This window comes from Dermacentor andersoni, chromosome 1, assembly GCF_023375885.2.
Source record: "Dermacentor andersoni chromosome 1, qqDerAnde1_hic_scaffold, whole genome shotgun sequence".
In the NCBI taxonomy this organism is placed as follows: Eukaryota; Metazoa; Arthropoda; class Arachnida; order Ixodida; family Ixodidae; genus Dermacentor; species Dermacentor andersoni.
This window is the reverse complement of record NC_092814.1, coordinates 45,355,956-45,368,144: the sequence shown is the minus strand read 5'-3', so window position 1 is coordinate 45,368,144 and position 12,189 is coordinate 45,355,956. Positions and strand designations below refer to the sequence as shown.

Genomic DNA, 12,189 nt, shown 5'->3' with positions numbered 1-12,189 from the left:
TCCCCTCGCACCCCACTCCGCCCCATCCCCATTTTTCTTCACGGTATTAGGCAAGCGCACTGTGCTTTGACCGCTGGTTGCTTTTATTTGTTGTTTGGTAGTGCCTCTTGCACGAGACGCGTGGAAATTTATAAATCATAAGACAGGCTCTCACACTACATGCCGTGATACGAAAATTGCCGGTAGCTTTGCTTTATTTATTTTAATTTCGTGCTTGGTTGGTTGGTTAGGCTGTTTGATGGAGGCGGGGCTAATACGAACAGCCTGGGTCGGCAACTGCTCTGCATCTAAGCGACTCCTTCTGCTATTCAGAGGCCGAATTCACGAAGCCTATTGTTCGCAAGTGCTGCTTGCCATTGGCCAGCAGCATTCGGTAATAGTATCTCACGAATCACGCTATTAGTTGGCATCTGCCTGCTCTTACGAATTCAGTTCTAGCGTAAGCACTTTTTTGTGAATACGAGCCCACAAACGTATCACCAAGTGCCCATCAGGGCCCGTATTCACGAAACCCTCTTACTCGCTAGAATTTTTCGTAAGGGAAAATTCCACAGAATCTCAATGATGGACGTATTATTAGAGAAGGAGGCCGACCAACGGCAAAGAGCGCTTCCGAATGAGAATGTTCGTGGATTCGGCCACTGATCAACACCGCTTAGAAATGCGAGCACACAAGGCGCGACTCATTTCGCAATGTCCTCAGTCATTCTGCGAACATTATCTGCTGCGCACGCAAACCTCTTCTTTGCACGTTGTCCAAGAAGGTCTTGCTTTCGACATTGAAGCGCCAGAATGACCAAATGAAATGCTCCGCATCACCATTGGCCGAAGTCACAAAGCTTTTCGTCCGCGGGTACTCTTGGCCATTGGCTGGCCGCCTTTACTAATATGTCCAGCATCATGATTAGCTGGAGTTGGCTCTTAAGAACAATTCTAGCCTAAGTGATTTTTTTGTGAATAGAGGTCCGTGTTTTTTTTTTTTCATTCTGCATATAACGGCGAGGAACTTCATCCATTTCGTCGGGTGTAGGCTAATACTAGATTAGATTTAGACAGGTAACCCTAAGTCGGCATTCTAGGCATCGTGTGTAATGCGTGCGACGTGAATGAGAAGCCACCGCAGTTGCTGTGACTGCTTCGTGCGGCTCCGTGTGTCTGCAGGCAAAGGTCGTTTCATTCATTACATGTAAATTCTCCTTCCCAAGATAGAGCGGAAGTCTTATTATACTATTCTAAAGATAGATAGAATAAACTTTATTGTCCAACGGATAAGGTGATCTACCCACCCCCCGACACGCAGGTCAGGGGGCGAAATTCGCCTGTTCCCCTTCACATTTGCTTCGGCATGTTTACACCTAAAGGGACACGGCCTATAAGGTCGCTATCGAATCTAGCAACTCTAAGTCTCGCTTTTTATTTTGTAACTAGTAGCCGCCGTTTCTAGCAACACATCCTTAGTGGCACCTGGGGACAGGGCCGTAACCAGGGGGAGGGTTAAGTGGTTCTGACACCCCCCGAAAAAATCACTGCGACAATATAGTGTTTAGTACAACCTTTATATATGTCCTTATACATATATGTCGGGGACGTGCTTAATTCATTGTAAATATAAGTGAATACTTCAATATGGTCGCCGCTGCGCTTGTATAACCCCTCCCGAAATTGATTTTCTGCGCAGGGCCCTGCTTGGTAACATAACAAAAGTTTATTTGCCCCCTATTTCTTTTTCTTATCTGTGCTGTGGGCCTGTCTTTCCAACGAAAAGGACAAAAATTAACAGCCTGGCTTCAGTTGTCGCTGCACCGGCGTCGTACCGCCATCTCCGCTGCTATCTGCTCTCTCTCTCCCGACACGAGCGAGCGGCCCAAAGCCTCGCCGCGCCCACCACCACTTGTTCCACCTCGCTGAGTCCACACATCAGCAGCGCCGCGCGCGCACCTTTCTCGCCAAGCCAGCTTGACAGCCTGGGCCGCGGCTGTAATTCGTCGAGTCCATCTCAGAGTTGCGTAATGTAAATCTGCTGCCCCCCTCTCCCTCGCGACGCGGGGCCAAACACGGGGCGTGTCGCGTCAAGGCAGGAAGTGCGCGCGCCCGCGCGGTTATTCCGAATGCATGTATTCTGAGCTGCATCCTGCGGTCTGGCGACCCGCTGCCGCGGTCTGCAGGCGAGCTTTTCGGGCGGAGCGCTGAATGTGCGATGTCGCCGCGGAATACACGAGAAAAAGAAAACGGCACGGCCTTTGGCGACGCTAGTAATGAAAGGTGTGCATGAAGCGAAGACGACGAAGAGTGCGACGGAGAGTGCGAATTGGGATGATCAACTAGTTCCTGAAATGGCGTCGTTCGCGCGACCCGATGTTATCGGTTCCACGAGTCGCTAAATATGCTAAGATATTCGGTGAGGAAGCGATACAGTCGCGATTTTTTTGACAACAGACGCAGAAGAAAGAAAGAAATACAGGGTAGTATTGGGGGGGGGGGGGCGTATACGTTGCAAAGCAAGGATCCAGTCGCATAACAATATTCCATGGACGTTACCGTGAAAATAATAAACTCACAAATAACGGCAGCTTGCCACTGCGAGAAAAGGCCGCCGTCTTCAATCTTTCACGTCGTTTAGCCGCCTGAACGGCAAGCGATCTGTCACTGCGTCCATTGTGCAACAGAGCCGCCGTAGCCTTTCGGCCACCAGCCAAGCCAACGCCGAGTTCGAGAAGTCAGTGCGCATCAGGGGCCCCAATCCACAAAGCTTTTCTTGCGTAGTATTGCAACGGATTGTTTATCTGATGAATGAATGAAAAGAAATTATGGGGTTTTACGTGCCAAAACCACTTTCTGATTATGACGCACGCCGTATAGTGGAGGACTCCGGAAATTTCGACCACCTGGGGTTCTTTAATGTGCACCTAAATCTAAGTACACGGGTGTTTTCGCATTTCATCCCCATCGAAATGCGGCCGCCGTGGCCGGGATTCGATCGCGCAACCTCGTGCTCAGCAGCCCAACACCATAGCCACTGAGCAACCACGGCGGGTGAATGAATAAAAAGGAAAGGAAGGTGAATTACTCCTGAACGTACCGCAACTGTCTAGCACAGTCGGCTGACACCTGAACGACGGTCGGTACTGGGCGTGGGGGAGTAAAAGGACACGGAGAAAGGATCGATAACAGAGAGGAGAGAGTAAAGAAAGGGACTATTTACATATAAAGGACAGAGCGACTAGGTCCGAGTTATCCGTAGTTCGCTTGTGGAGCGACTTCGACCTCGAGAGAGCTTGTCAGCCGGCCCCGGGCACACCGGCACTGTTAGGTCACGCAGAGCAGTGGATGGCGAGGCCCGAGTGCCTGAAGAAGTCACTGTGTCTTGTGAGCTGCCCCCCGCAGGGGAAAGGCACCGCTTCGCCGTAAGGGCGCTTCGGCGCGGTCGACCGGAAGCGCTGTATAGAAGCCCGAGAGTTCCTCCCGTGGCGCCTAAGTGCTGCATCCCATTGGCCGGCCGCCTTCGCTGATACTGTATGTTCAACATTATAATTGGCTGGCACATGAACTTTACGACATTACAATACAGGTCCAGGGGCCTATTTCGCAAAGCTTCTGGTTCGTAAGTAACCTTTGCCATTGGCCAGCGGCCTTCGCTACTAATATGTCCAGCATCAGGATGGCCTAGAATTTTCCCTTACGAACAGTTCTAGCAAAAAGTATTCTTTTTTTTTTTTTGCGCATGTGGGCTATGGTGAACAAACTGAAAGTAAGAATTTCCTTCAGCGGCGCACTGTATATAGCCTGCACAGCGATCCGGAAAGTCTAGAAAGGATGGCGTAATGTGGCAGTTCACACCTTTCCGGTAACACCAAGCAAAGCTAGAGCAGTAGAGTAAAACGTGCGGCGCGTTTCACAAACGGCAGTCGCAGCCTCTTTTAGCGTGCGCCACTGACACGTTCAAGAGGATTTGAGCTCATTCCGGACTAGACCAGCTGTACAGAATCTTCATCAGCTTTGCATTGTTACCTGCTGACCGGTAACAAACAGTGCTTGACGAGACCTTAAAGCGAGAACCAGGCTGAAACCTGTGGTTCATCTACTTATTCCCTAAATTATTCAGGTGCCACAACTGCAAGCGCTACATCTGGCAACCATCTCTTCGTTTAGCGGCGAGCAAACGAACGACAAGAGAGAAGGAGAGAAATATACCTTTACGAAGAAATTACAGCATAAGAGATTTTTTGTGAATGCGGGCCCTGTTTGTCTACGATTTGCGTGTCATGGAGGGGTGTGCACAAATCGTTCCCGGCTATAGAACCGCACCTGTTGTCGACTCAGCGGTTGCTTCGTGCATGTCCGACACAGTGCAACGCCCTTTGAGAAGCTACACGTCAACACCTAGATGTCCGAGCCATCGTGATATATATATATATATATATATATATATATATATATATATATATATATATATATATATATATATATATACGTAAACAAACGCACTCCAAGTATCTCCTGCACAATTCAGCTTGAGACACTCATTCTCGGATGAATGCGCGTGCCCAGCCACGGCGGGAGGTTCTGTGCGTAGACTTCTCGACGTCCCTGCTATAGATTCCACGCGCGAGCTTAGCCCCTCTGATCAGAGACTGCCGTGACGATTTGGTGCAGACGCTCCTGACCGCCGCGGTCCGCAGGAGGAGCGGGCCCTTGCCGCAGCCTGACAGCGCCGGAAGAGTTACGGCGGCGTGCCGTGCGCGACACCGCGAGCTGCAGGGACGGCGTCTCTGCTGGCGCGTGTCTCGGCGACCATGAATCAGAGCTGCGGCCAGAGCAGTCCGGCCTGGCGGCGGTAATTCGCCGCTCGTCAATGACGAGGAAGCGCGCATAAAAGTGGCCGCGGGCTCCTTTATGCACACCGGGATTTACGCCGGCAGCCGCGGCTCGAACGAGGGTCTCTGTTGTCAGTTCGCGGAGCCGAGGCGCGACCATTTGACGGCGCGAGTCGAGAGGCCGGTTAATTTTGGCCCCGCGGCGGCAGCGTGCCGCACAAAGCCCTTTTCCGGGATTACCCCGCGCGCCCTTTGGCGTCTCGCCTCGGCGCGCCACTGCCGAGCGGACGACGCAGCTTCGTCAGCGGAGCCACACACGCGGGGCCGCCTTGCACTTTCTTCGCATTTCCTTTGCCTGTTTGGGGCCCTGCCGTTAGAATTCCGGCGGCTCTGGCTTGGGAGCGCATGCACGAAGCCGCGGTGCGGTTTTATTACGCCACGTACACGGGCTGGCTTCTGAAACAACAGCTCGCGGTCGAGACTCTAAGCAAGAAAAGGTCGGCGCGACGCGGCTCTCTCGACGGGTCCTCGACTTGCCAAATATACACGCGAAATAAGGCTAAGGAGTTGCTTGTTAATCTCTCTTTTTGCGTGGAGCTCCAAAAGTGCTGATGGCCCGAAATTGCGAAACGAGAACGAGAGTGAAAAAATAGGAAAGAAAAATCCTTGCTTTACGTTCACTGACGCATGTCGGAAACCAGAGCAGGCGATATTTTGGGAAACCGGCTGTAAGATAAGATCTGTCGCGCCCTTTCTCGGGGATAGGCGACGAAATTGAATTTTTCAGATCCAGAGACAGTAGCATGGCCGAGGCAATGTTTTCGTGAACATGTTTTACCTTCTTCTTTTCCCAATTTCTAACAAGGGACGCAATTTCAGGTTCTATACTACTTCTTCCTTTCTTTCATTATTTTCTTTCTTTCGCATCATCTCGGCACCTATAGCTGATCTACGGCTTGCGAAAAAAAAAGAAAAGAAACGAAAAGGAACAGAACCTGTGCATCTACCTTTATACAAAGGTCCGAGTGATGGCTACGAACGCACAATTTCAGAGGAACCTCCTGAAGTTTGTAATTCGCTACTGAAACGTTTCCGTATGCAGTCCAGTATCATACGACACTGACAAGCATTCCATGTAAAGTGCATATTAATATCAACGGCGCACAGGATGTTCCAGTAGGCATACACGCGTCTTAGACACGCGTTAGAAAATACTGTAGATCGATGAGGGGTAATAATAGAATAAATGGATGGAATTCTGTTGAACGTACTGCCATGTTCGCGTTCGTTGCGCTCCGCAAGAATGTTTGCCAGGCAACGCGTTGATTATACATCGTGGAATGTGGGTACATAAATGCTTTCAATGGGGAAATATTCTTAATGTTAATAAATTACGTTACTACACACACGCACGCACACACACAAACACACAGACGTCTGATTTCATCCGTACGTTAAAAAAATATAAATGATTGGGTTTTACGTGCCAAAACCACGATCTTACTGTGAGGCACGCCGTAGTGGGCGGACTCCGGAAATTTCGACCACCTGCGGTTCTTTAACGTGCACCTAAATATAAGTACACGGGTGTTTTTCGCATTTCGAAATGCGGCCGCCGTGGCCGGGATTCGATCCCGCGACCTCGTGATTTGCAGCCCAACACCATAGCCACCAGAAGCAACCACGGCGGGTGTCCATCGGTACGTTGCCGCCACCAAGTGTAATATCAGAAGTTTCAGGAAATTATATATATATATATATATATATATATATATATATATATATATATATATATATATATATATATATATATATAAACGAGAAGAAAGGGGGTTAAACGAGGGGCCCGATTTTTTATTAGTCATATCATAAGAAGCCAACAAACACTGACACCAAGGACAACATAGGGGAAATTACTTGTGCTTAATAAATGAAATGAAGAAACGATAAATTAATGTAAATTAAAGTGGATGAAAAAACAACTTGCCGCAGGTGGGAACCGAACCCACAACCTTCGCATATATATATATATATATATATATATATATATATATATATATATATATATATAATCATATAACCGTGCAACATAGTTATGACCTGTGGAGCCCCGTATGCTCATGAGAAGCGATAACGTAAGAAGCACAGGAATGTGCAGGTAACGTACTTTGTGACACTGTCAGGTAGAACAGGCTGACGAAGCTTAGGACTCTGAAGCAGAAGTGACACATGGTCTGCTGAGGCAGGGTCCTCGTTCAACTGATCATGTCCCCGGCTTCTGCGAAAGGAAAAAGGGACGGGGAGAGTCATTAAAAATTAAATTATGGGGTTTTACGTGCCAAAACCACTTTCTGATTATGAGGCACGCCGTAGTGGAGGACTCCGGAAATTTCGACCACCTGGGGTTCTTTAACGTGCACCAAAATCTAAGTACACGGGTGTTTTCGCATTTCGCCCCCATCGAAATGCGGCCGCCGTGGCCGGGATTCGATCCCGCGACCTCGTGCTCAGCAGCCCAACACCATAGCCACTGAGCAACCACGGCGGGTTGGGAGAGTCATGGCATGCAGTAAGAATAAAGCAAGCATTTGGCGCTGCCTCCACCGCAATTTCCTTCACTCATCGACGTTTCTCCACCGCTAGTCAAGTCAGAAGCAACAACAACAACAACAACAACAACAAAACTTGTTCACATAATTTGCACAATTGTAAACGCTGCTCGAAAACTTACGATGCCATTGAAGTAAAACAAAAACACCGTATTTGACAAAATGTACTCTCTGGAGTAGCAAATTCAGAAATTATTATGTTAAAACATTTGCGCGAACACATATCCCTATCAAGCTTTACGTGCGCAGGCTAGTGTCCAGAAAAGTCACTCACTTTCTATAGAAACTGTCGCGGTTTCCTCCTAGATCTTAGTGTTCTAATGTTAAAAGTACGGCAGACATGTCAGAAACAAATACAGAAGTCCGGATCACATCGGCCATACAGCAACAATGCAGGGTCCGAATTCACAAAGCGTTTTCATCGCATGAATTACTTGGCAACCATTTTCGCTAATAATACGAAAATGGACGTGTAATTGCATGCTAGTTGTCACGATTGGTCAGCGCCTGTTCCGTATTCACAAAGTTCTAGCGCCGCAACTGTTCGTAAGAGCAGGTGTCAGTCAACCTTGATGTAAGACATATTACTAGCGTAGGAGGCGGGAGGCCAGTAGAACATTCGCTTATGAATGAAGAGTTTAGTGTTTGGCACCCGTTTCGACACCGGAAATTGCGAAGAATGCTGCAATGCTAACGTGCAACTAAAAAAAAAAAAAAGGTGCGCGTGCACTTTACTGACTGTTAGTCGCTTTCTTTTACTTTATAAGTACGGACTGCCATGGTGGTGATGTGCGACGGACCGCAGTCACCTTCAAATATGTTATTAGAGGAGGAGGAGTAGCGTAGCTGTAGTTGAAGAAATGCAAGAAAAAGAGCCAATGCTGACGTTTCGCTGTGTGACGGCCCTCCGATCTGACGTGCCAACCGGATTGTTGCGCGAGGTGACGTGATAAACCGCTCGAGCCGCAAAACGGCGTGTACCAGGCAAGCGCCGTCCACTCCCGGCATAGTTGGGGGCGGGAAGCGTCGAACGTCGGGGAAACAAACACGAACGCCGATAGGGATCGCAGAGCGCTCACCTCTCGGGGTGGCACGTTATCTCCCGCTCTGGGCGCCTGTCCCTCGTTCCCGGAGCCGCATAATGGCACCCGGAGAGCTGTCAGCGCCCGCTCGCGAGCGTCCATCGACAACGAGATACTGCGCGAGTAGTGAAGGCACGTCTTGGAGTGCTTGCCGGTCTAAAGCAGGCGCCGTCTTCGCAACCGACCGCCACCCTGTCGACGGGCTGACGCAGGCCACGCGACGCGCATTGCGACGCCACCGGGACAATCCAGCTTCCGACAATTTCATGCAGCGCACTTGCGGCAGCCAACTGCCCTCGTCTTAGCGTTTCTTCGTGTCGTCTGCATGCGCCTCCGTGCCACCGTATACATAGCTGTTGCCTTCGGGTGAGTGCATATATAGAGGACCAGCTTAAAGTGTGCAGCGTTGCTTGCGCAAGACACATGTCAAGCACATGTAGTAAACATGTACTTTTCATCAGAATCCCTTGTGCATGACCTAGGCTGTTGCCGTTTCGCGAGCCTTGCGCCACCTATAATGCGCAGGTAAGCAGCGATAATCACGGAAAGTGCGGTCATCGCATGATGTTAGTGTGCTTGATATTCAAGTGCGCAGAATTAGATGACAGTCTGCGCGCTATGAAGCGCCGGCATAGCCTCGACGAGTGGTGCATGGTCACTGGGCAGTCCGAAACAAAATCGCAGAATTGCAAACTGTCGTGCATAAGTAAATTACCTTTTTCTCTACTGTGTAGACTAATACGCTAAGACTAATACTCAGGCTCAGCAAATGCTGCACAGAACAATACGGGCGGTTTACTGGGCCTAGAACGAGCTCAGCAATTGTCTTCAGACGCCGCCCCGCGCTGTCCGCGACTCCCTTGCCACGCACCACTCCCGCCCCTGTCTGTCGCGCGGACGAAATGGAGCGGCCATTTAGCGGGTCCCGCTTCAGTGGAAAAGCCTGAGTGCGCGCGCGGCTGATGGCTCTGCGACTTTCCGACAAGTTTGAAGACAGGCGTGGCCGACTAAGCAACGCTCAGGCGGCAAGCTCGCCATTGGGCGAGATTCAAATGTGGCACGCAGGGTACCATCAAGGACCTGACGCAGGCCACAGCCCGAACCAGGCAGGCCCCGAGTGGAACTTAGACATAATTCTAGCCTAAAGCACTACCGGTCCACCTTAGCTATACTACTGTCTCCGCTTCCAGGTAGCTCTGCCAGTGCTAAGCACTCCAGCTTCTCAGCTTGATATAAAAAGCTCTTATTCGCAAGCGCACCACAGCGGTAAAACATCTCGCATATGCGTGCGATGTGAATTCACCACCAGGACCTTGGCAATTGCTTCGTTACCGATGGCTTCGTCATATATATATAGACATGCTTCACAACTTTTGCATTGATGTCGCGTTATCGATTACGAAAGGCAATTGAATGTTTGCTAATTAAGCCTGCTTCAATAATCATTCGTGCAAAATTGTTTGCACAAATTGATATTAATGCATGATATATTATTGCATTAATTTATTATTTTTTTGTTCTTGGCGACACTTAGTTTGGGCAGTCAGTATGCATGCGTGCGTGCGTGCGTGCGTGCGCGAGTGTGCGTGCGCGAGTGTGCGTGCGCGTGTGAGTGCGAAGTGACTTCCGAATTCCACTGCATAGTAAATCTACGACTGTCAAGGGGTTTCTGCCTAGGAGCGCGAAAGGAAATCGTGCGGAAAAGCCCAATGAGTGCCACACAAAACGGTGCTCACGACGTGCACATCGATCGCGTACCACAGGAGGCAAAAAAAGGGACAAGGGCGAACTGTCTCGTTCTGCCTATTTCCGCCCGCTCACGTTGCATGCGGCTGCGGGGGGGTCCTTGAGTCGCGTCGCGAGAGCAGCCGTCTTGACCAAGCGCTGCCGCTGCAGCGCATGTCTTCTTCCGTTCCGCTTATCGCCGCACCATTCGAGCCATAATCCCACTAACCCAAGTGAACTGTGTTCGTCTAGAGACTGGGCACGTCCTTAGTAGGCACTGCTCTCGCGGCGGCATTACTTTTCGCAAGGGGCACTTGGCCAGATTCGGGGCCTGTGTTCACAAATGCTCTTACGCTAGAATTGTTCGTAAGAGAAACTTCCAGCCAAATCTGACGCTGGACGTATAATAAGCAAAGACGACTGGACAATGGAAAAGAACGCTTACGAACGAAGGCCCGCATTCACACACAAAGAAAAAGTTCTTACGCAAAAGCTGTTCATAACACTAGATGCCAGCCTATACTGGTGCGAGACATATTACCGAGGGCAGCCGGCCAATGGCAAAGAACACTTCCGAACGAATAGCTTTGTGAAGTCGCCCCGGGGCCCGAACAGCGCCAGAACGTATATACGCTCACGTGGAGTCAGCACGTGATCTCCTCTGTATTTCCGCCCGTCAACTCTGGGACGGTGGGGCCAAACTGTGAATTGTGTAATCCATGGTCGTACGAGCCTATCGTAGAATTCAGCAAGAAAGATTTGTGGAAGAGAATTGTCTTATCTGCTCGCCTGGTCCAAGATAAATGTATTCCTGGCTGTCGATACTCAGGTAGCATTGCGCAGAAATCCGGCGAAACTCCAGCGTGTTGGAAGGTATATTTATGTTACAGCGGAACAGTTACACGAGTGAGATCATGCTCAATGTTCGCTGATTGCAGCACGAGGTTCTATAAGGGCCTTCTCACGCCCGTGACAATTAAGCGCCAGGAAGGAACCCATAGTCTGTGGCAAGCTGAGAAGAAATCGTGGAGTTGAAACTGTTGATTCGTAGCCGAAAAGAAAAAAAAGACGATGAACTGATTGGGGCTCCAGAATGGTTGGCGCACGCGATAGGGAAAATCGTGAAGAAAAGCAATAGTGTGGTAGAGCTTATCGTGCGTGGTCGAATGGCGCGCACCGAACGAGGTCGTGTGTGGAAGGAAGGAGGGTGGTGTGGAGGGTTGCACCTTGGCGCAGGGGGAGACGCGAGGCCCTGAGGTCCAGATGGCGACAGCACCCGTTGCAGGGATGAGTCTCTTGCACCCGCGGCCCCGTAGACCACGGGGCGGTCTCGAGAGCGGCACGCTGTAGGCTTCCCAAAAATAGCGCCACCGCGGAGAAAGGCCCGCCGAGCGGGATCGTCCGCCGAGTCTTGCCTGCTGGTCGCAGTGTCTGTGGCGAAGCGGTTTCCACGGGTCACGGAGACCTTGGTCCCTCGCTTTGCTCGTCGTATTGCTACTTGCATGCAGCAGAATCGAAGCCGAGAGCGTAGAAAGGGTAGTCGGCATTGTTCTACGGGATTTAGATCCACTTTGCAACAGCTAGAGCATAATGTAAAGGGCTTCCCTCCATTTAATGCGCTCGGCAAATCGATAATTTAGGGACACGTTTATTGTGGTGAGGTATTCTTCTTTCTGCATAAAGCTGCTTTGATGGTCCTGCGCAGGACCATCAAAGAAGCTTGCATGTAGAAACCTAACCTAACCTAACCCATCCTAACCTAACCTAACTTGCTGCTGCGTACTCTATGCGGTCGTAATATATGATCGTTTATCTACAAGCTTTATGAGCTCTCCTTTCGTTAAGATTTCAGTTGCACGACTTAATTTCTGCACAGTTCGCGCACATACACGAACACCCTCTGCATTGGCTATTCCTTTTCTCACGGCACAAACTTGTAGTGCGTGGATCCCCGGTATT

The 12,189-nt window shown here is 50.0% G+C and overlaps 1 protein-coding gene across 3 annotated transcripts in view; it reads right to left on the bottom strand.

Annotated features, from left to right (window-relative positions):
* Positions 1–12,189, bottom strand: part of LOC126543943 (fibroblast growth factor receptor 2-like) — an 85,975-nt gene that overhangs the window by 24,735 nt on the left and 49,051 nt on the right. For all 3 annotated transcript variants that reach the window (XM_050191108.3, XM_055061415.2, XM_055061416.2), the window contains one exon: positions 6,982–7,092. In XM_050191108.3, coding sequence (XP_050047065.1) covers positions 6,982–7,045 — 64 coding nt within the window. In that variant the 5' untranslated portion in view covers positions 7,046–7,092. The remainder of the gene's footprint in view (positions 1–6,981; positions 7,093–12,189) is intronic.